The sequence below is a fragment of the Anabrus simplex genome, chromosome 3, assembly GCF_040414725.1.
Source record: "Anabrus simplex isolate iqAnaSimp1 chromosome 3, ASM4041472v1, whole genome shotgun sequence".
Classification (NCBI taxonomy): domain Eukaryota; kingdom Metazoa; phylum Arthropoda; class Insecta; order Orthoptera; family Tettigoniidae; genus Anabrus; species Anabrus simplex.
This window is the reverse complement of record NC_090267.1, coordinates 108027478-108052643: the sequence shown is the minus strand read 5'-3', so window position 1 is coordinate 108052643 and position 25166 is coordinate 108027478. Positions and strand designations below refer to the sequence as shown.

Here is a 25166-nt window from a genome sequence, read left to right as displayed (position 1 = left end):
TAGGACTGTATTGTGTTAATGAGAGCCGATCAGCAAGTCATACAATGCATGTACAATCATTAAAATCCCGTACCATATACATTATCACTAGACATAAAACACACATTAAAATACATATTGACAAAACAGAAGACTCTTAAAGTGTTTAGAATTATAAGGCTGAATATGACCCCTGTTTGGGTTGAAACCGGTCCCTTAAATAGTAAAAATGATCTAAAATCTCTTTGTCATTTTACTTATAATGTATTGAAAGGCAGAAAACCTCATACCTATTCTCCTGATTACATGTCAGTACGGATAAAACATTAAGTTCTTAACTCACAAAAGATGTAGGTAGCAATGTATAGCACGGTAGCATGGTGTCCGAGCTTAACAAGTGGATATCTAACAAGAGCAGGTCATCTACTTCATAGTGGGTGATGTGTTTAAAGATGAATGCAAATGTTGCTGAAGTTTGAACCATTCCTGGTCGGTCCTTGGGTGATAACTGGTGTAGACATAGCTGCCCAGAGACTGAAATCCTGGCAGTGACCATGGAGTGCTCATCCAGAACTCATGTCACCACATTGTTAAGGTCAAAGGTAGCTGACGCCCTGAGGAAGAAGGGTTGGACAGTAAATGAGGAAATTTCCTTCCTTGATGTGGATGCATCAGCTCAGCTCTGTACAAAGCAAGATGTAATTGTGGATCCCACAATATTTGAGGATACACAGGTACAACAAGAAAAGAAGACTATTAATTAACCTACAATAATTTCTTTAAAGATATATCACTTGGAGTCAATCGAGACTTATGATCTTTTACTGGAAACTCGAGGTGCCTTATGAAGGTTTTTTGAAGATTTTTAGGAAGAGTGGCATACCATCCTGTCTTAGAGATTACATTGTAATGACTATGCTGAAGAAATCCTGCTAAACAAATCAACATCTCAGTCCAAATATTTGAGTATGATTTGCTATAACTGTTATATAAAGTTAACGAGTACAATCCTGAGTCCTACAGGACTACACTTCCTTCAATGGAAGGCAGTTTTATAAGAGTTTTTTTTTAAATCCTCATTGAAGAATTACTGCCCAGCTATGAATTCAAACCCTTTTCAACCTCAGACCACACACGAACATGCTTCAATACAGCCCACTGTAAAATATCTAAGTCCTTGAATTCCACCCTTAAATATTTTGATGGAATACTAAAGCAGTTTCAAGCCTCCGTGGTTCAGGTGGCAGTGCGCTGGCCTCACCGCTGGTTCTGTGGTTCAAATCCCGGTCACTCCATGTGAGATTTGTGCTGGACAAAGCGGAGCTTTGAACCATTCCTGCAGATGTGTATGTCCATCTGATGATTCAACCTGTTGTGCTGCCATTCATGAATAGCACTCCTGGGGGTGTTATCCAACAGGATAATGCACTCCCCCATACTGCTGTTGTAACCCAACATGCTCTACAGAGTGTCGACATCTTGCCTTAGCCTACTCAATCCACCGATCTGCCCCCAAGCGAGCACGTATTGGACACCATTGGACGAAAACTCCAGCGTCATCCACAACCGGCATTAACCGTCCCTGTATTGACCGACCAAGTGCAACCGGCATTGAACTCCATCCCTTAAGCTGACATCCAGGACCTGTACGACACAATGCATGCATGTCTGCATGCCTGCATTCAACAGTCACGTGATTATACCAGTTCTTAATGGGCCAGCGTGGTACATTTGCAATGGCTTTTCTTGCACAGATATTGACCTATAGTTTTGTACCTTTAATCAATTAAATGTGTTACCTCAACAAATATATTGCCAAAATTTCTGTATTCTACATTCCTTATTTCTTGATGTTTGGATTTGTTTATTTTTTTGCCAGTGTATTTGCAAGGATTTTTTACATATTTGTTAAATTTGATCATTGTAATTAATACACCTAAGTAATTTTTCTGTTCTACACTGTTTACAAGAATTTTGGAATTAATTTGTAGTTGAAGGGAATATTAAATTTATTTTCAGAAAAGTGGAATAATTGGCATTTTTTTCTGATTGAGCTTTAAAGCTGAGACAGAAGCATCTTTCATGACTCTCAATAACACATTTCCTGGACCTGATGTGTGTCCATGGTGATACCTTTCATAACAGTGAAGACCTCCTCCTCAGAAAAGTTGGTGATAAAAATTGAGAAATTGTGGGGAAAACATGAAGACTTAAAAGAAATAAAAGGAATATCGAACATATTGGTGGCAGATTAGGCACGCCAAACACAGTTGCAGTAAACTGCTCTGGAAAAGTAACTGACCCAATCCTGCCTGATGCAGCAGAGAAACAGTGGAACTGTTAAAAATATCTAATTATCTTGATGAGTCTTTAAGATACTGTATGTGTTGTATCTCAGTTCATTTAAATTCATTGGTAATTTTGCTTTCCATTTCAAAGGTTCCAATCCTGAACCATTGGTGGCAAACTGAGACAGGCCACTCAATTACAGCAACGTGCCTGGGACTTGAACATAGTCTAAATCCTCCAAAGTACTCAGCAGGAATGCCTTTTCCAGGTTATCATGGTAAGTAGAGTAAATATTTTGTCACATTTGTCTAATTTAAGGGGGTAAAATTAAAAGAAATGAGATAAAATCAGACACCACTGATCTCCATCTAGGACTGTCACCTAGGTGGTACATTCTCTGCCAGTTGTTTACCTAGTCTTTTCTTAAATGATTTCAAAGAAGTTGGAAATTTATCAAACCCTTCGCTTAGTATATTATTCCAATCCCTAATTCCCGTTCCTATAAATAAATATTTTCCCCAATTCCTTCTCTCGAATTCCAACATTTTTTTTCATATTATGATCAGACTAATGAAGTAATTGAGTAAAAGTAATTGAATTACTTCTAATGATTACTTCTTTACTCATTTTTACTCGTAATCGTTACTTTTGACAAAATTTAATTTTTGCTTGTAATTTACTTTTGAAAATAAAATTGTAATTATTAAAACTTTAGTAATCATTACATTCTAGTAATTGATATTCATTGCATAAAGATCTTGGCAGAGCATCGCGCCAAGGTTATAATTCCAGGATACGACATGCACTCATTCACTTACTCGCAGGTTGTCCTGGTTAGTGGTTAAGATTTAGATATTACATATGATAAAAATCATCGTTGGTCCATATTAATAAATTACATACTGAGATTTAGATAATAATGTATTACATGGTCAAGATGGTGGTGGTGAATATTATTTTAAGAGGAAGTACAACTGGGCAACCATCCTCTACATAACACTAATTAGAGAGAAAAATTGGAGGAGGTCTGACACTTTGAAACATGAAGGTTTTGGCAAAAGAAAGGGAAGGGCCACAAAGGGTGTGAAAATGAAAGACTCCATAGACCTTGAAAACTTAATACAACAGTTGATCGAGGACACTGACATAAGTGGAAGCAATTCCAGGCTCGCCTAGTGGAACAATAGTCGTCAGCCCATGCTTCCAAGCTGAGAGTACTTGGTCTCCCTTTTATTCATCTCTTACAACAGGAAGAGGATACCAGAGATGTTATTCTACTGCCCCCACCCACAGGGGTTACGTGAATGAGAATTGAGCTGAAATAAACATGTGACAATGAAGGGATTAAGGCATTTCCATTCCCCTATTTGAATAAATTAGTTATCCTGAAAATGGTTCATGTTTGTGGGTTACTGTAGTCACGTCCTAGTTCGTGAACCATGGGCAACGGCTGAGAGGCCTAGTAAGTGGTCCTGAGAGTCGGGATACCAGTTGCTATGGAATGGGAGTGGGCATCTCGGACATGTTCTGAGTCATAGCCCTCCTTGTGCTCAGGCGGCTAGGACTATACAATTCACCAGTGGTCCATAACCCGTTAGAGGAGAGATCCTCACTTGGACTATGTGCAAGTAGGGTAGCATCCTGCTTCATGAATTTACCGAGCTCAGAATATTTTAAGCAAGCCTCGGACCTATGGGAGTAATGGAGTCCCACTCCCATTTGACAGGCGAGGGACTTCCTGGAAACAACTTGGCGAACAAAATGGAATTTGATGGGGAGCTATCAATATTAATGGGGCTTATGGAAGAAAGAAGGTAGAATTGGCTCAGTCAGCAAAGAGGATGCATCTGGATGTGCTAGGAGTAAGTGATATTCGGGTAAGGGGAGATAATGAGGAAGAGATAGGAGATTATAAAGTGTACTTGATGGGTGTTAGAAAGGGAAGGGCAGAGTCTGGAGGAATTAGGACAAGAATTGTGTCCGTGTATTCATCATGTGAGGGTGCAGATGAGGATGAAGTTAACAAGTTTTATGAAGCATTGAGTGACATCATGGTCAGGGTCAACAGCAAGGATACAATAGTGCTAATGGGCGATTTCAATATGAGAGTTGGGAATAGAACTGAAGGATACGAAAGGGTGATTGGTAAATGTGGGGAAGATATGGAAGCTAATGGGAATGGGAAGCGTTTGCTGGACTTCTGTGCTAGTATGGGTTTAGCTGTTACGAATACATTCTTCAAGCATAAGGCTATTCACCGCTACACATGGGAGGCTAGGGGTATCAGATCCATAATAGACTATATCTTAACAGAATTTGAATTCAGGAAATCTGTTAGGAATGTACGAGTTTTTCGTGGATTTTTCGATGATACAGACCACTATCTGATCTGCAGTAACTCTAGGCCTGGAGTAGAGAAACTGAAATCTGTCTGCAAATGAATAACGGTAGAAAATCTCCAAGACCAAGAAATTAGACAGAATTACATGGATATGATTAGTGAGAAGTTTCGAAGAGTAGACAGTAAGCAGGTTCAGGATATAGAAAGTGAATGGGTGGCATACAGGGATGCTGTAGTAGAAACAGCACGGGAATGCCTAGGAACAACTATGTGTAAAGATGGGAAAAGGCGAACATCTTGGTGGAATGATGAAGTGAGAGCAGCCTGTAAAAGTAAAAAGAAGGCTTATCAGAAATGGCTCCAAACAAGGGCCAAGGCAGACAGGGATTTGTACGTAGATGAAAGAAACAGACCGAAAGAAATAGTTGTTAAATCCAAAAAGAAGTCATGGGAAGATTTTGGTAATAACCTGCAAAGGCTAGGTCAAGCAGCAGGGAAACCTTTCTGGACAGTAATAAAGAATCTTAGGAAGGAAGGGGAAAAAAGAAATAGACAGTGTTTAGGGTAATACAGGTGAACTCATAATAGATCCGAGGGAAACCTTGGACAAGTGGAGGGGAATATTTTGAACATCTCAATGTAAAAGGAAATCATCCGGTGGTGTTGCAAACAGCTAAGCTCATGGGGAGGAGGAAAATTATGTTGGTGAAATTATGCTTGAGGAAGTGGAATGGATGGTAAATAAACTCCATTGTCATAAGGCAGCAGGAATATATGAAATTAGACCTGAAATTGTGAAGTATAGTGGGAAGGCAGGGATGAAATGGCTTCATAGAGTAGTAAAATTAGCATGGAGTGTTGATAAGGTACCTTCAGATTGGACAAGAGCAGTAATTGCACCTATCTATAAGCAAGGGAACAGGAAAGATTGCAACAACTATCAAGGTATCTCATTGATTAGTATACCAGGCAAAGTATTCACTGGCATCTTGGAAGGGAGGGTGCGATCAGTCGTTGAGAGGAAGTTGGAAGAAAACCAGTGTGGTTTCAGACCACAGAGAGGCTGTCAGGATCAGATTTTCAGTATGTGCCACGTAAATGAAAAATGCTACGAGAAGAATAGGCAGTTGTGTTAATGTTTCATAGATCTAGAGAAAGCATATGACAGGGTACCGAGGGAAAAGATATTCACTATACTGGGGGACTATGGAATTAAAGGTAGATTATTAAAATCAACCAAAGGCATTTATGTTGACAATTGGGCTTCAGTGAAAATTGGTGGTAGAATGAGTTCTTGATTCAGGGTACTTACAGGGGTTAGACAAGGCTGTAATCTTTCACCTTTGCTGTTCGTAGTTTACATGGATCATCTGCTGAAAGGTATAAAATGGCAGGGAGGGATTCATTTAGGTGGAAATATAGTAAGCAGTTTGGCCTATGTTGACGACTTGGTCTTAATGGCAGACTGTGCCGAGAGCCTGCAGTCTAATATCTTGGAACTTGAAAATAGGTGCAATGAGTATGGTATGAAAATTAGCTTCTCAAAGACTAAATTAATGTCAGTAGGTAAAAAATTCAACAGAACTGAATGTCGGATTGGTGATACAAAGCTAGAACAGGTCGATAATTTCAAGTATTTAGGTTGTGTGTTCTCCCAGGATGGTAATATAGTAAGTGAGATTGAATCAAGGTGTCGTAAAGCTAATGCAGTGAGCTCGCAGTTGCGATCAGCAGTATTCTGTAAGAAGAAAGTCAGCTCCCAGACAAAACTACCTTTACATCGGTCTGTTTTCAGACCAACTTTGCTTTACGGGAGCGAAAGCTGGGTGGACTCAGGATATCTTATTCATAAGTTAGAAGTAACAGACATGAAAGTAGTGAGAATGACTGCTGGTACAAACAGGTGGGAACAATGGCAGGAGGGTACTTGGAATGAGGAGATAAAGGCTAATTTAGGAATGAACTAGATGGATGAAGCTGTATGCATAAACCAGCTTTGGTGGTGGGGTCATGTGAGGTGAATGGAGGAGGATAGGTTACCTAGGAGAATATTGGACTCTGCTATGGAGGGTAAGAGAAGTAGAGGGAGACCAAGACGACGATGGTTAGACTCGGTTTCTAACAATTTAAAGATTAGAGGTATAGAACTAAATGAGGCCACAACACTAGTTGCAAATCGAGGATTGTAGCGACGTTTCGTAAATTCTCAGAGGCTTGCAGACTGAACGCTGAAAGGCACAACAGCCTATAATGATAATGTAGTATGTATGTATGTATGTATGTATGTATGTATGTATGTATGTATGTATGTATGTATGTATGTATCTATGTATGTATCCTGAAAATAAAGAAAACACTAAAGTGACACACAAATTTTGCTTGGGAGCAGTCATTTTGAGAGTCTGATTAGTTTTACCTAGTGATGATAGTTACATATCACCAGGCCTGTTGGCCATGTGGTTAGGAGTGCGCAGCTGTGAGCTTACATCCGGGAGATAGTGGGTTTGAACCCCACTGTTGGCAGCCCTGAAAATGGTTTTCCATGGTTTCCCATTTTCATACCAGGCAAATGCTGGTGCTATACCTTAATTAAGGCCATGGCCACTTCCTTCCAATTCCTAGGCCTTTCCTGTCCAATTGTCGTCATAAGACCTATCTGTGTCGGTTCGACGTAAAGCAACTAGCAAAAGAAAACTAGATAGTTACATGTCTCTATGCTAGAAAAAGCAAAATGGAGTAACCAAGCAAGTTGGCCGTGCAGTTAGGTGAACGCAGCTGTCATCAACACAGCATCAATCACTACTGATCTGCATTTAGGGCAGTCGCCCAGATGGTAGATTCCCTATCTGTTGTTTTCCTAGCCTTTTCTTAAATGATTGCAAAGAAATTGGAAATTTATTGAACATTTCCCTTGGTAAGTTATTCCAATCCCTAACTCCCCTTCCTATAAATGAATATTTGCCCCAATTTGTCCTCTTGAATTCCAACTTTATCTTCATATTGTGATCTTTTCTACTTTTAAAGACACCACTCAAACTTATTCGTCTACTGATATCCTCCCATGCCATCTCTCCTCTGACAGCTCGGAACATACCATTTAATCGAGCAGCTCATCTCCTTTCTCCCAAGTCTTCCCAGCCCAAACTTTGCAACATTTTTGTAACGCTACTCTTCTGTCGGAAATCACTCAGAACAAATCGAGCTGATTTTCTTTGGATTTTTTCCAGTTCTTGAATCAAGTAATCCTGTGAGGGTTCCGTACACTGAAACCATACTCTAGTTGGGGTCTTAGCAGAGACTTATATACCCTCTCCTTTACATCCTTACTACAGCCCCTAAATACCCCCATAACCATGTGCAGATATCTGTGCCCTTTATTAACAATCATATTTATGTGATTACCCCAGTGAAGGTCTTTTCTTATATTAACACCTAGGTACTTACAATGATCCCCAAAAGGAACTTTCACCCCATCAATGCAGTAATTAAAACTGAGAGAACTTTTCCTATTTGTGAAACTCACAACCTGACTTTTAACCCCGTTTATCATCATACCATTGTCCACCATCCATCTCACAACACTATCGAGGTCACCCCGCAGCCGCTCACAATCTTGTAACTTATTTATTACTCTGTACAGAACAACATCATCTACAAACAGCCTTATCTCTGATTCCACTTCTTTACACATATCATTGATATATATAAGAAAACATAAAGGTCCAATAATACTGCCTTGTTGAATTCCCCACTTAATTATTACAGGGTCAGATAAAGCTTCGCCTGCTCTAATTCTCCGAGTTCTATTTTCTAGAAATATAGCCACCCATTCAGTCACTCTTTTTTCTAGTCCAATTACACTCATTTTTGCCAGTAGTCTTCCATGATCTACCCTATCAAATGCCTTAGATAGGTCAATCGCATTACAGTCCATTTGGCCTCCTAAATCCAGGATATCTGCTATATCTTGCTGAAATCCTACAAGCTGAGCTTAAGTCGAATAACCTTTCCTAAACCCAAACTGCCTTCTTTCAAACCAGTTATTAATTTCGTAAACATTTCTAATATCATCAGAAAGAATGCTTTCCCAGAGCTTACATACAATGCATGTCAAACTGACATAGGAGTTGAATCATGGCTGAGAAATGATATAATGGATGCAGAAATTTTCTCACTGCACTGGAATTGTGTATCGTGGAGATAGGATAGGAATGGTGGGAGGGGGAGTGTTCATTCTGGTGAAAGAAGAATTTGTAAGCTACGAAAAAGTTAAAGATGAGACACATGAAATTCTAGGTGTAAGGCTCGTTTCTAAAGATAATAGGCAACTTGATATATTTGGAGTGTACAGATCGGGAAAGGGTAGCACTGACGCGGATTCGGAATTATTTGATAGGATAGTCAGCTATGTGGGAAACGACAAGGAAAGAAATGTGATTGTAGCGGGAGATCTGAATTTGCCAGATGTAAATTGGGAAGGAAATGCGAACGACAGGAAGCATGACCAACAAATGGCAAATAAGTTAATATGGGAAGGACAGCTGATTCAGAAAGTGATGGAACCAACCAGAGGGAAAAATATCCTGGATGTGGTGCTGATAAAACCAAATGAGCTCTATAGGGAAACTGAAGTAATAGATGGTATTAGTGATCATGAAGCTGTTTTTGTGGTAGTTAAAAATAAATGTGATAGAAAGGAAGGTCTTAAAAGTAGGACTGTTAGGCAGTACCATATGGCTGATAAAACAGGCATGAGGCAGTTTCTAAAACGTAACTATGATCGGTGGAAAATGGTAAATAAAAATGTAAACAGACTCTGGGATGGGTTTAAAGAAATTGTTGAGGAATGCGAAAACAGGTTTGTACCTTTAAGGGTGGTAAGGAATGGTAAAGACCCACCTTATTATAATAGAGAAATAAAGAGACTAAGAAGGAGGTGCAGACTGGAAAGAAATATAGTTAGAAATGGTTATGGAAGTAAGGAGAAATTGAAGGAACTTACTAGAAAATTGAATCCAGCAAAGAAGGCAGCTAAGGATAACATGATGGCAAGCATAATTGGCAGTCATACAAATTTTAGTGAAAAATGGAAGGGTATGTATAGGTATTTTAAGGCAGAAACAGTTTCCAAGAAGACGTTCCAGGAATAATTAATGAACAAGGGGAGTGTGTATGTGAGGATCTTCAAAAGGCAGAAGTATTCAGTCAGCAGTATGTAAAGATTGTTGGTTACAAGGATAATGTCGAGATAGAGGAGGTGATTAAGGCCAAAGAAGTAATAAAATTTACATATGATAACAATGACATTTACAATAAGATACAAAAGTTGAAAACTAGAAAAGCGGCTGGAATTGATCAGATTTCTGGGGATATACTAAAGACAATGGGTTGGGATATAGTACCATATCTGAAGTACTTATTTGATTATTGTTTGGTCAGAGAAGCTATACCAGATGAATGGAGAGTTGCTATAGTAGCCCCTGTGTATAAAGGAAAGGGTGATAGACATAAAGCTGAAAATTACAGGCCAGTAAGTTTGACATGCATTGTATGTAAGCTTTGGGAAGGCATTCTTTCTGATTATATTAGACATGTTTGTGAAATTAATAACTGGTTCGATAGAAGGCAATTCGGTTTTAGGAAAGGTTATTCCACTGAAGCTCAACTTGTAGGATTCCAGCAAGATATAGCAGATATCTTGGATTCTGGAGGTCAAATGGACTGTATCGCGATTGACATGTCTAAAGAATTTGATAGGGTGGATCATGGGAGATTACTGGCAAAAATGAGTGCAATTGGACTAGACAAAAGAGTGACTGAATGGGTTGCTATATTTCTAGAAAATAGATCTCAGAGAGTTAGAGTAGGTGAAGCTTTGTCTGACCCTGTAATAGTTGAGAGGGGAGTTCCTCAGGGCAGTGTTATCGGACCTTTATGTTTTCTTATATATATATAAATGACATGAGTAAAGGAGTGGAATCGGAGGTAAGGGTTTTTGCGGATGATGTTATTCTCTATAGAGTGATAAATAAGTTACAAGATTGTGAGCAACTGCAACGTGACCTCGAAAATGTTGTGAGATGGACATCAGAGAATGGTATGTTGATAAACGGGGTTAAAAGTCAGGTTGTGAGTTTCACAAATAGGAAAAGTCCTCTCAGTTTTAATTACTGCGTTGATGGGGTGAAAGTTCCTTTTGGGGATCATTGTAAGTATCTAGGTGTTAATATAAGGAAAGATCTTCATTGGGGTAATCACATAAATGGGATTGTAAATAAAGGGTACCGATCTCTGCACATTGTTATGAGGGTGTTTAGGGGTTGTAGTAAGGATGTAAAGGAGAGTGCATACAAGTCTCTGGTAAGACTCCAACTAGAGTATGATTCCAGTGTATGGGACCCTCACCAGGATTACCTGATTCAAGAACTGGAAAAAATCCAAAGAAAAGCAGCTCGATTTGTTCTGGGTGATTTCCGACAAAAGAGTAGCGTCACAAAAATGTTGCAATGTTTGGGTTGGGAAGAATTGAGAGAAAGAAGACGAGCTGCTCGACTAAGTGGTATGTTCCGAGCTGTCAGCGGAGAGATGGCGTGGAATGACATTAGTAGACAAATAAGTTTGAATGGCGTTTATAAAAGTAGGAAAGATCACAATATGAAGATAAAGTTGGAATTCAAGAGGACAAACTGGGGCAAATATTCATTTATAGGAAGGGGAGTTAGGGATTGGAATAACTTACCAAGGGAGATGTTCAATAAATTTCCAATTTCTTTGAAATCATTTCGGAAAAGGCTAGGAAAGCAACAGATAGGGAATCTGCCACCTGGGCGACTGCCCTAAATGCAGATCAGTATTGATTGATTGATTGATTGATATTGATTGATTGACTGGCCTGCAATTTTCAGCTTTATGTCTATCACCATTTCCTTTATACACAAGGACTACTATAGCAACTCTCCATTCATTTGGTATAGCTCCTTCAACCAAACAATAATCAAATAAGTATTTCAGATATGATACTATATCCCAACCCATTGCCTTTAGTATATCCCCAGAAATCTTATCATTTCCAGCTGCTTTTCTAGTTTTCAACTTTTGTATCTTACTGTAAAAGTCATTGTTATCATAGGTAAATTTTAATACTTCTTTAGTGTTACTCACATCCACTATCTGGACATTATCCTTGTAACCAACAATCTTTACATACTGCTGACTGAATACTTCTGCCTTTTGAAGATCCTGACATACACACTCCCCTTGTTCATTAATGATTCCTGGAATGTCCTTCTTTGAACCTGTTTCTGCCTTAGAGTACCTATACATACTCTTCCATTTTTCACTAAAATTAGTATGACCACCAATTATGCTTGCCAGCATGTTATCCTTAGCTGACATCCTTGCTACATTCAATTTCTTAGTAAGTTCCTTCAATTTCTCCTTACTTCCATAACCATTTCTAACTCTATTTCCTTCCAGTCTGCACCTCCTTCTTAGTCTCTTTACTTCTCTGTTATAATATAGTGATTCCTTACCACCTTTAAAGGAACAAACCTATTTTCACATTGCTCAACAATTGCTTTAAACCCATCCCAGAGTTTGTTTACATTTTTATTTACCGTTTTCCACCGATCATAGTTACTTTTTAAAAACTCCCTCATGCCTGTTTTATCAGCCATATGGTACTGCCTAATAGTCCTAATTTTAATACCTTCCTTTCTTTCACATTTATTTTTAACTATGACAAAAATAGCTTCGTGATCACTAATACCACCTATTACTTGGGTTTCTCTATAGAGCTCATCTGGTTTTATCAGCACCACATCCAAAATATTCTTCCCTCTAGTTGGTTACATCACTTTCTGAATCAGGTGCCCTTCCCATATTAACTTATTTGCCATTTGTTGGTCATGCTTCCTGTTGTTCGCATTACCTTCCCAATTGACGTTTGGTAAATTGAGATCACCTGCTACTATCACATTCCTTTCCATATCATTTCCAACATAGCTGATTATCTTATCAAATAATTCTGAATCAGCGTCAGCGCTACCCTTTCCCGGTCTGTACACTCCAAAGACATCAAGTTGCCTATTATCTTTAGAGAAGAGCCTTACACCCAGAATTTCATGTTTTTCATCCTTAACTTTTTCGTAGCTCACAAATTCTTCTTTCACCAGAATGAATACTCCCCCTCCTACCATTCCTATCCTATCTCTACGATACACACTCCAGTTCCGTGAGAATATCTCTGCATCCATTATATCATTTCTCAGCCATGATTCAACTCCTATTAAAATATCTGGTAAGTATATATCTATTGAATTACTTAATTCAATTCCTTTGTTGTGAGCATGCATTTGGGAGATAGTGGGTTCAAACCCACACTGTCGGCAGCCCTGAAGGTGGTTTTCCGTGGTTTCCCATTTTCACACCAATTAAGGCCACGGTAGCGTCCTTCCTACTCCTAGCCATTTCCTATCGCATCGTTTCCATAAAATTTATCTGAGTCGGTGCGATGGACTTTGGGGGGGAGGAAGATGACACAGGAGCAGAATGTATTGGAAGTGGAAAGTGTTTATAGAAGATTTTATTTGTAAACCTTGTTAAGTAGTACTTACTGTATGATCTGAAATGTGGTGATAGAATGTTTTATTTGTATTCCATGTAACTACCTAACCTGTACAGTGTAAATATTTTGGTTACATATGGTATTTGTAACTAGTTGATTTCATTTCTATGTTTACTGGAACTGTCCAGAAAGTTGTGACATGAAATTTTGAACAGGTTGTGTTGGCCTTTGTTAGTTATGTATTCTAGAAAGTATGTTCTGACTATTCTGGAAATAGAAGATTCTCGATCATATGTATTTGAGAAAGTATTTAAATATCGTGACCGAAGTAAGTGTTGTGATTGGTCAATCTGGGCAAGCTCCTGTGTTCTGATTGGCTACTCCAAGGCCAGGGTTCCCTTTAAAAGGGGCTACACAGCATTTCATGTGAGGTCTGACGTCTTAAGTCTCTGAGTCGTCTTGGTCTTGGCCTCCTGAGCCTGCCGAAGTTTTTGACGTCGTGAACATCTCCTTGGTACCAGCATGGGCTGCCTAAGGGTAAGCACTGTTGCTTTTGTCCGATTTTAAGTCCCATTTAGTTTTCGTTGGTGTATCACAGGAGTTTGCCCTAAATGCCACTCGTTTGATTAGATGTGAAAAGCAATTTTTGATTTCACTCTAAAATGTAATAGTATTTCGTGATTCCTCTTACCTTCAATACTGTATTTGTCAAATTAGATTTGAACTGAGATGTACTTGCTTAACTCTTTGAACTTAAGGCAAAGCTCTTGTCTAGGAACCGCTATACTGTAGTTTGTCAAAAAACATGCATATCATGTATAGTGTGTATCTAGATTTGGTGTACAGCTGAATTTGTTTCGGAAGTTAATTTGTACTGCTGATTTTGTAAATAATATTTTGAAAACCAGAGATCACTGTTGGCTTTTCGGAAACTGCAACCTTCGCCCCTCCATGGCCCTTCGTAAGGTTTCCCAGTCACCTTTCAACGTTCCTGGTATATTATCATCAAGTTGCCCCTACCCCTACTGATATTTACCAGTGTTGTTATCAGCGGAGTTTCGCATAGTTCATTAGATGTTTTATTGTGTGTGTAGTGTTTTAGGTACCGTGTAATTGCCCTTACTTTCCTCCCTTTAACTGTGTTTGGTGTAGCCGATGAAGCACCGGTTACGCCATGGTTTCCCATTTTCACACCAGCCAAATGCTGGTGCTGTACCTTAATTAAGGCCATGGCCGCTTCCTTCCAATTCCTAGGCCTTTCCTGTCCAATCGTCGTCATAAGACCTATCTGTGTAGGTTCGACGTCAAGCAACCAGCAAAAAAAAAGCTAGATAGTTATGTGTCTCTATGCTAGAAAAAGCAAAATGGAGTAATCAAGTGAGTTGGCCGTGCAGTTAGGTGAACGCAGCTGTGAGCTTGCATTTGGGAGATAGTGGGTCCGAACCCACACTGTCGGCAGCCCTGAAGGTGGTTTTCTGTGGTTCCCATTTTCACACCAATTAAGGGCATGGTCGCTTCCTTCCTACTCCTAGCCATTTCCTATCGCATCGTTTCCATAAAATTTATCTGTGTCAGTGCGATGTAAAGCAAGTTGTAAAAAAACAAAGAAAGAGTATAATATATTTTTCTTTGCAAACTTTGGAGTCTTTCCATCTTATGTGAAAAAATGTCAATGATTGTAATTTTACTGATTACTTTTTCAAAAAGTAATTAGTAATTGTAACTGAGTAAATTTCTCTCAGGTACCTGTAATTGAGCCCAATCACTTTTCTTTTGTACTTTTCACATCACTGATTATGAACTTTGCTACTTTTAAAAACTCAATTTAAGCTTATTCATCTACTAATGTCATTCCAGTAATCTCTCTGCTGACAGATTGAAATGTATCACTTATAATGAGCAGCTCACCTTCTTATTGGGCCCGCTTGGTAGCCGTTATCCTTAAGGCATCAAGTCTATATGATCTGACACCGTGATTAGCCAGTTCGAGCCTGTTGGTCAAAAAAAAATGTTTTCCAGAATGTTGGCCAGCAGGGTAGGAGAGGTGGTGGAATACAATTTCTAATCACTAGATTGCATGCCAAAAGCCTGGATTAAATTCCAAACCTCTCTGCATTGCTCATATGCAGTGTGGCCATATGACGCTCTTGATAGTGATTCGTCTGTCGGATAGGGACATAAAGCTTTGAGCAGACCCCTAGGTGTTATTCGACAGAATTAAGCTACATGCCAACATCGGGTTTCACCCTCCTCCTACCTCATTATCATCATCATTCCACATCCAGACACGCAGGTCACCTATGAGTGTCAAATAGAAAGACCTGCACCAGGCAAGCCGAACATGTCCTCGGACACTCCGGCACTAAAAGCCATATGATATATAAATAAAATAAATAAATAAATAAATAAATAAATAAATAAATAAATAAATAAATAAATAAATAAATAAATAAATAAATAAATTCTCCCTACACCCAAGTCTTCCCAGCCCAAAGTTTGTTACACTTTTGCAACACCATTCTTTTGTCTCACCAGGTTTACTCGATACAAGAACTGGAAAAGATCCAAAGGAAAGCAGCACGATTTGGTCTGGGTGATCTGCATCAAATGAGTAGTGTTACAAAAATGTTGCAGACTTTGAGCTGGGAAGACCTGGGAGTAAGGAGACAAGTTGCTCAACTAAGTGGTATGTTCTGAGCTATCAGTGGTGTGGAATAACTTTAGTAGGTGAATAAGGCTGAGTGGAGCTTTTAAAGGTAGGAAAGATCATTATATGAAGATAAAGTTACAATTCAAGAGGACAAACTGGGGCAAATATTAATTTATAGAAAGAGGAATTGGGGACTAGAATTATTTATCATGGGAAATTTTTAATTTATATATATATATTTTTTTGCTATTTGTTTTACGTCGCATCGACACAGATAGGTCTTATGGTGACAATGGGATAGGAAAGGCCTAGGAATTAGAAGGAAGTGGCCGTGGCTTTAATTAAGGTACAGCATTTGCCTGGTGTGAAAATGGGAAACCATGGAAAACCATCTTCAGTGCTGCCGACAGTGGGGTTTGAACCCACTATCTCCTGGATGCAAGCTCACAGCTGCGCGCCTCTAACCACATGGCCAACTCGCATGGTTTTCAATAAATTTCCAAGTTCTTTGAAATTATTTAAGAAACATCTGGGCGGCAGCTCAAAAAGATCAATAAAGATTTGCTTCAATGAACCTTATTCCAGCAAAGAAATGTATAACCTTTCTAATGCTGACCCATAAAAAACCACACTGTTCCAGACTGAGAAATAAATGATATCAAGCACTTCTAAATGAAAATGATAGGGAAATCAGATGTCCCAGAGGACGTCCACTTGCTTTCTCCACAACCCGACACAAATTTCATGTAGGGTAATCAATATTTGATAAAAGTGAACTTCTAAAAGGCTGATTTATAAAGTATCTCTGTAATACACATACAACAGATCAAGTGAATCATACACAATATTTGCCTAACATGCATCAAAATATGGCAAAATCCTTAACTGTAGTCACATCCTAGTTCGTAAACCATGGGCAACAGCTGAGTAGCCTAGTAAGCGGTCCTGAGAATCGAGATACCAGTTGCTATGGAATGGGAGTGGGCATCTCGGACATATTCTGAGTCATGACCCTCTTTATGCTCAGACGGCTAGGACTATACAATCCACCGGTGGTCCCTAACCCATTAGAGGAGGGATCCTCACTTGGACTATGTGCAAGTAGGGTAGCATCCTGCTTCATGAATTTACCGAACTCAGAACTTTTAAGCAACCCTCGGACCTATGGGAGTAACAGAGTCCCACTCCCATTTGACAGGCGAGGGACTCCTTGAAAACAACTTGGCGAACAAAATGGAATTTGATGAGGAGCTATCAATATTAATGGGGCTTATGGAAGAAAGAAAGTAGAACTGGCTGACTCAGCAAAGAGGATGCATCTGGATATGCTAGGAGAAAGTGATATTCGGGTAAAGGGAAGATAACAAGGAAGAGATAGGAGATTATACTTGATAGGTGTCAGAAAGGGAAGGGCAGAGTATGGGGTAGGGCTGTTTATCAGAAATACCATTGCACGCAACATAGTTTCTGTTAGGCATGTAAATGAGTGAATGATATGAGTAGATTTGGCAGTTGGAGGAATTAGGATGAGAATTGTCTCAGTGTGTTCACCATGTGAGGGTGAAGATGAGCATAAAGTTGACAAGTTTTATGAAGCATTGAGTGACATCATAGCCAGGGTCAATAGCAAGGATAGGACAGTGCTAATGGGCGATTTCAATGTGATAGTGGGAAATAGAACTGAAGGATACAAAAGGGTGATTAGTAAACGAGGGGAAGATATGGAAGCTGATGGGAATGGGAAACATTTGCTGGACTTCTGTGCTAGTATGGGTTTAGCAGTTCCGAATACATTCTTCAAGCATAAGGCCATTCACTGCTACACATGGGAGGCTAGGGGTACCAGATCCATAATAGACTATATCTTAACCAACTTCGAATTCAGGAAGTCTGTTAGGAATGCAAGAGTTTTCTGTGGATTTCTCGATGATACAGACCACTATCTGATCTGTAGTGAACTGAGTATCTCTAAGTCTAGGTTAGAGAAAGTAAAATCTGTCTGCAAACGAATAAGGGTAGAAAATCTCCAGGACGAGGAAGTTAGACAGAAGTACATGGATACGATTAGTGAGAAGTTTCGAATAGTGAAGAGTAAGCAGGTTCAGGATATGGAAAGAGAATGGGTGGCATACAGGGATGCTGTAGTAGAAACAGCAAGGGAATGCCTAGGAGCAACTGTGTGTAACGATGGGAAAAAGTGAACATCTTGTAGGAATGATGAAGTGAGAGCAGCTTGTAAACGTACAAAGAAGGCTTATCAGAAATGGCTTCAAACAAGGGCCAAGGCAGACAGGGAATTGTATGTTGATGAAAGAAACAGAGTGGAACAAATAGTTGTTAAATCCAAAAATAAGTCATGGGAAGATTTTGGTAATAACCTGCAAAGGCTATGTCAGGCAGCAAGGAAACCTTTCTGGACAGTAATAAAGAATCTTAGGAAGGGAGGGGAAAAAGGAAATAGACAGTATTTAGGGTACTACAGGTGAACTCATAATAGATCCCAGGGAATCACTGGAGAGGTGGAAGGAATATTTTGAACATCTTCTCAATGTAAAACGAAATCTTCCTGGTGGTAATGTGAACAGCCAAGCTCATGGGGAGAAGGAAAATGATGTTGGTGAAATTACGCTTGAGGAAGTGGAAAGGATGGTAAATAATCTCCACTGTCATAAAGCAGCAGGAATAGATGAAATTAGACCTGAAATGGTGAAGTATAGTGGGAAGGCAGGGATGAAATGGTTTCATAGAGTAGTAAGATTAGCATGGAGTTTTGGCAAGGTTCCTTCAGATTGGACAAAAGCAGTCATTGCACCTATCTTATAAGCAACGGAACAGGAAGGATTGCAACAACTATCGAGGTATCTCATTGATTAGTACACCAGCCAAAGTATTCACTGGCATCTTGGAAGGGAGTGTGTGATCAGTGGTTGAGAAGAAGTTGGATGAAAGCCAGTGTGGTTTCAGACCACAGAGGGGCTGTCAGGATCAGATTTTCAGTATGGGCCAGGTAATTGAAAAATACTACGAGAGGAATAGGCAGCTGTGTTTATGTTTCGTAGATCTAGAGAAAGCATATGACAGGGTACCGAGGCAAAAGATGTTCGCCATACTGGGGGACTATGGAATTAAAAGATTATTAAAATCAATCAAAGGCTTTTATGTTGATAATTCGGCTGCAGTGAAAAATTGATGGTAGAATGAATTCTTGGTTCAGGTTACTTACAGGGGTTAGACAAGGCTGTAATCTTTCACCTTTGCTGTTCGTAGTTTATATGGTTCTTCTGCTGAAAGGTATAAAGTGGCAGGGAGGGATTCAGTTAGGTGGAAATGTAGTAAGCAATCTGGCCTATGCTGATGACTTGGTCTTAATGGCAGATTGTCCCAAAAGCCTGCAGTCTAATATCTTGGAACTTGAAAATAGGTGCAATGAGTATGGTATGAAAATTAGCCTTTCAAAGACTAAAGTGATGTCGGTAGGTAAGAAATTCAACAGAATTGAATGTCAGATTGGTGATACAAAGCTGGAACAGGTCGATAATTTCAAGTATTTAGGTTGTGTGTTCTCCCAGGATGATTATATAGTAAGTGAGATTGAAACAAGATGTAGTAAAGCTAATGCACTGAATTTTGCAGTTGCAATCAACTGTATTCTGTAAGAAGGAAGTCGGCTCCTGGATGAAACTATCTTTACATTGGTCTGTTTTCAGACCAACTTTACTTTATGGGAGCAAAAGCTGGGTAGACTGAGGATATCTTATTCATAAGTTAGAAGTAACAGACATGAAAGTAGTGAGAATGATGGCTGGTACAAATAGGTTGGAACAATGGCAGGAGAGTACTCGGAATGAGGAGATAAAGTCTAACTTAGGAATGAACTAGATGGATGAAGCTGTACGCATAAATCAGCTTCGGTGGTGGGGTCATGAGAGGCGAATGGAGGATAGGTTAATTAGAGAATACTGGACTCTGTTATGGAGGGTAAGAGAAGTAGAGGGAGACCAAGACGACAATGCTTAGACTCAGTTTCTAATGATTTAAAGAGGTATGGAATAAATGAGGCCACAGCACTAGTTGCAAATAGAGGATTGTGGCAACGTTCAGTTAATTCACAGAGGCTTGCAGACTGAACACTGAAAGGCATAACAGCCTATAATGGTAATGTATGTATGTATATTAATAACATCTATATTACACTGGTGGGAAATGAAATTCCAACACCACGAAGGAGTTGTGCTAGAGACGTATTTGCACATATAAAAGATGACACCTGTTCAAATTTGCTTGCTAGTCAATGAAGAGTGCTACTTGCAGTGCCACCATGACAAGTTTGCTTTAAATATGCTCTGTACACCTCGTCAGCATTAGTCATCGTCATTAATCATAATTTTATGACCACTGATAAAGATCTTCTGATTTATACAAACAACACTGAAAGGTAATCTACTCAGCATCTATGAAAATATTTTCATACATTTAGACCAAAGAAATAATTCTGCTTGTAATTTAAATGACATTTTGGGACAGTCCAACATTCTTTTTTAGGCTTTAATATTTCTTTAACAAACGTAAGAAAGCTAAAATTTCTCCTGCATCTAACAACTTCCATGCTAAATTCCTCCCCTCCTTTTTCCTCCTCCTCCTCCTCCTCCCTCTCCCGTTCCCCTGTTCTCCTCGGCTGACAGCTGATCCAACTCACCAGCCTGGCAGATCCCCCTGCAGTGCACACTTTGTTTACATTCTAATTCAATCTTCAACAAGCAATAAATTAATTAATTTTTTTTTTGGTTCTTTGCATGGTTTTTACTTGTTCATTTTTCTTTATAGATTTTAATAGAACGCCATACCTGTTATCACGTCAATGTTTCCAGCCAATGTTTTGTGTTGACTTCAAAAAGGAAAACTTTTTTTTACACAATTATTCTTCAACCAAGTGTGCCACTTTACTTATTAATCATCAGTGGTTGTTATCAGTTTTTAACATTGATAGATTTATGTAACAAGAATGTATTGTCTCCAGCATTCAAGAAGTGATTAATGAAGAACCCAAATGTATGTTATTTTTGAAAAAGACTTTCCCATTTTTATTTCATCAAGTTGGACATTTTTACGGTGTATTTTCAGCTTTACATCATATATTTTTTCATTTTATTCCATTCATTGTTTTAATATGTGCCTGAAGAAGGCCTAAATATTTGGCCAAAACATGTACCAAAGTTTTTAATCATGACCTTTTTAGTGTTTTTAATATAGGCTATATTGAATTGTATTGACAAAGGTGGATTTTTTAAATTTTCCTCTTTTTCAAAGAAATTTTGTGTATTATACATTGTCAATATGGAACATTGTGAACACAAGATTGATAAACTGTAGTGGATCATACTGCAGCTGAAGCAGCCATTAGAGTTTCAGTTGACACAGTGAACAGTAACAAATCGATTACTTGAGAGAGAGCTCCAAGCCAGATGTCTTGCAGGGTTCATGCCACTAATTCCGAATCACTGCCATCTGCGACTTTAGTGGTGTCAAGCTAAAGCTCATTGAAGGGCAGAGTGGAGATCTGTTGTGTTCTCAGATGAGAGCTGTTTCTTCTTGGTGCCAATCGTGGCCATAGTATACCAGGAGTTATGATCTGGGGAACGATTTCCTTTGTCTACAGTAACACTCTCGTTATTCCAAGAACCTTGACAGTAGATATGTACATCAAACTGATGACTGAAGTGGTTTTGTTGCCATTCATTCACTGTATTCAAAGTGGGTGTTTTCCAACGTTCATCCTCATATTGCTGCTGTCACTCAATGCTCTACAGAATGTCAACCAGTACCTTGGCCTGTGAGATCACCAGACTTTTCACCCATTGAGCACATATGGGACATTATAGGAGGACAAATCCAGTGTCATCCAATACTAGCATTAACCAGTGCTGACTTGACTGACCAAGTATAACAGGCATGGAACTCCATCCCACAAAATGACATACAGCACCTGTACGACACAATGCATGCTTGCATTCAAACTCGTAGTCACTTTACCAGAATGTCACATGTTTTTTTGTGCACACTTAAACCTGTGACCTTGAAACTTTAATCAAATACATATGTGACCTAGACAATTGCTTAGCCTAAATTGCATTCCTTTAAACTAATGTATTCTTAGTGTTGGGATTTCATTTTCTGCCAGTGTATTCCTAAAAGTATGAGCATGTAGATGTTAAAATAATATTAAGTGACTTCAGCTAATGGGTGGATGATTTTATTTGTTTGTTTATTGTGTTTTAATTAGCATATTTAATAATTTTGCAACTATTCCAGTAGTTGTTAATAATGTTCTAAATTATGTTATAACTTGTTCACAACTCGTTAATAAAAGAAATTATTTTCACTGACAAAATTTCAATCCCAGCAAGACAGGAAAGCATATTCCAACATTGTAAGATATTGACTGTCTGTATATTTAATTTAAATTTTAATCCATTGCAAGAGAAAAACTGTTTTATTTTCTATGGCTAATATACTCAAGATCATCCTCCATTATATTATGCATATTAGCTTGTACTGGGGCTTGTGTATTCAAGATGAATGTTTTAGGTTATGACAATTTTCAGTATGGACTGCTGCTGAATTTCATGTTAACACTAGGCTAGGATGGCAGCAGAGTATAAATTTGAAACTGAGCTTATCCTGTATAAAATTAGGCAATATGTCATGTATTAACATTGATGAATAATGTTCTAGTGATGGTACTTCGTCAGGATGGGAGCAAAGCAGACAACCTGGAGCTGGGCCGTATCGTGTGTAAGCTACCACTCCCACCAGGAACCATGTCCACACTGTACAAGGCTCCAGAGAGGTTTAAGCAGATCTATTTCTCCAAGTTCCCGGTACAGTAGCAAAGCCTGCTTACTTCAAGGTCATTTTCAGCAATGTGAATTGAATAAATCTAGAGTATTTCTAAATTAGACCGAAAACCTTTGAGATCATGAAGAAAACCCTTTTAGACCCTTCTTATTATGGAACATATAGGTGCTGCACAATCCTTCAATTGTTACAAGATCTACTGTCAACATTAGGCAATATTCTTCTCCATGATGTCTGGTGTCAATGTTTGGCCAGGGATTGTAATCATTTTCTTGTAGGACCATATACTTTTGCACAATGACTCAATGTCAACAATATACTTGATATTCTTGCAAGAGGTTCTGCTTGTGCTATTGGAAATGGTTTCTCTTAACATCAGACAACCAATGTGGTTACAGCACAACACAAAACCAGTTTACTTTGGGAACAATGTGCATTGTCATCTTACTATGTTTGGAAATTACTGAAGGGATCAAGATAAACCTGTTGCCAGCCAAGCATATTCACCTTAACTTACAGTACTTTTTTTTAAATGCTATTTGTTCGGGGCGTCGACCTATAGAGATCTTTTGCCCCTACTTGCACCATATGATATGAACCTGCGTGTAATTGGAATGGAGGAAGTGTAGAGTGTTGAATGTGAGGAAAGGAACCTACAGTACTTGATTTCTTTTTGTGGGATCACATAAGTTGTTACTTTATGAGTGGTGGTGGTGATTATTGTTTTAAGAGGAAGTACAACTAGGCAACCATCCTCTATATAACACTAATCAGAGAGAAAAATGGAAAGGAGGTGTGTTAGTTTGTGAAACTGCTGTTGACTCTAATAAAAGAAGATTCTGTAGCAGCAATATCAGCTGGTGAAATCAGTGACATGCCAGGCACATTTGACAATGTTCCAGTTCCTGCAGTAGTAGTGAGAACAGTTTTTTGAAACAACAAATTTGTATACATCTGCCATTAAAGTTTGAACTGTTTTTGTACAGTTTGTTCTACTTCATTCTTTATTGCTTTGGTAAAATGACAACCATTATAAAAAATGGTTTGTTTAATAAATTCACTCATGAAGTACGTATACGTTTGTCCCATTAATGGTCAAATATTTTGTAGTATTGAAGTGATACATCTTGAACTATTTGTTCCTTAAAAGAATTTGCCTAAAAGAAGGTTCTCTAACTGACCTTGAAGTTTGTTGGTCCAGCTTAGAAATGCTCTGTGTAGAGAACAACCCCTTCTGCTTCAATATGTTGTAGAGATTATTACTGCTTTAGAACTCCAACAAGAAAGAATATTTTTATAGTGCATAGAATGATTTAATTTTCAGTATAGTGCCCCTTAGAAACAGATGAGTAAGCTTCCAGTTTCCAGGGTTAAAATTAGGATCACATCAAACAGTTGGTTCATTATCTTATTTGTACTTCCCTAGAGTCAATGATTGGTTGCCTGGAGGTTTGTTATCTCTCATGTCAGGCAGCTAATGATTTGAACTTGAATGAATGAATGAATGAATGAATGAATGAATGAATGAATGAATGAATGAATGAATCAATCAATCAATCAATCAATCAATCAATCAATCAATCAATCAATCAATCTGCATTTAGGGCTATCGCCGAGGTGGCAATTCCCTATAAATTGTTTACCTAACCTTTTCTTAAATGTTTTTGAAGAACTTAGAAATTTATCAAACATTTCCCTTGATAATTTATTCCAACTAAAGAACCTGTACTGCTCTGCAGCATTTGTTATAAATAGGTCAAATAATGTGTCTTGATGTATAATTGCTCCATGTGCTGCCTGGGTACTTTTTTTTGAACGCTTACTTTTAGGATTTGTATTACCTGTTAATGATGTGTGAAGTGAATTTTCTTAGATGTTCTTATTGCGACGATAAATGAAACTTTTTTGTTTTAATTTTTTTTATGTTGCACCAACACAGATAGGTCTATGGCAATGATGGGGTAGGAAATGGCTAGCAGTGCAAAGGAACCAACCATAGCCTTAATTAACATACAGCCTCAAGCATTCGCCTTGTAAGAAAATAGGACCATGGAGAACCACCTTCAGAGCTACCAACAGTGGGGTTCAAACCCACTCTCTCCCTAATGCAAACTTACAGTTACACAAACCAAACCGCGGCCACTCACTCGGTTTTTACGAAATATTTTGTAGCGTTAGAGTTATTGTTGTGTTTTTGATTTACGGTAATTTTAGTTTTAGGTTATTTTGTTTTCCATCGAACTTTGTCTTTTTGGAAGACCAGATTGTCTGGGAAATAGTTGAACCTTTCAAATAATAAAAGTAAGTGATAACTGTGCATATTCACAAGTTGCACTATACATATCTTGTATCATCCAGCTGCCATTGGGACTGTCACCATTCAGCTAAGCAAACCTAAAAACTGTATCTGAAATACTCTTGACAAACCACGAGTCCATGACTGACTGCTCAGTTATGTAGACTACAGCGAGGAGATGCCATACCAG

General features: G+C 38.6%; 1 protein-coding gene across 1 annotated transcript in view; it reads left to right on the top strand.

Moving 5' to 3' along the window:
* LOC136866044 (acyl-CoA synthetase short-chain family member 3, mitochondrial) overlaps positions 1-25166 on the top strand; it is a 231289-nt gene that overhangs the window by 170557 nt on the left and 35566 nt on the right. Inside the window, exons 10-11 of the mRNA XM_067142670.2 lie at positions 2419-2545; positions 22558-22703. Of these exons, the coding sequence (XP_066998771.2) occupies positions 2419-2545; positions 22558-22703 (273 nt within the window). The remainder of the gene's footprint in view (positions 1-2418; positions 2546-22557; positions 22704-25166) is intronic.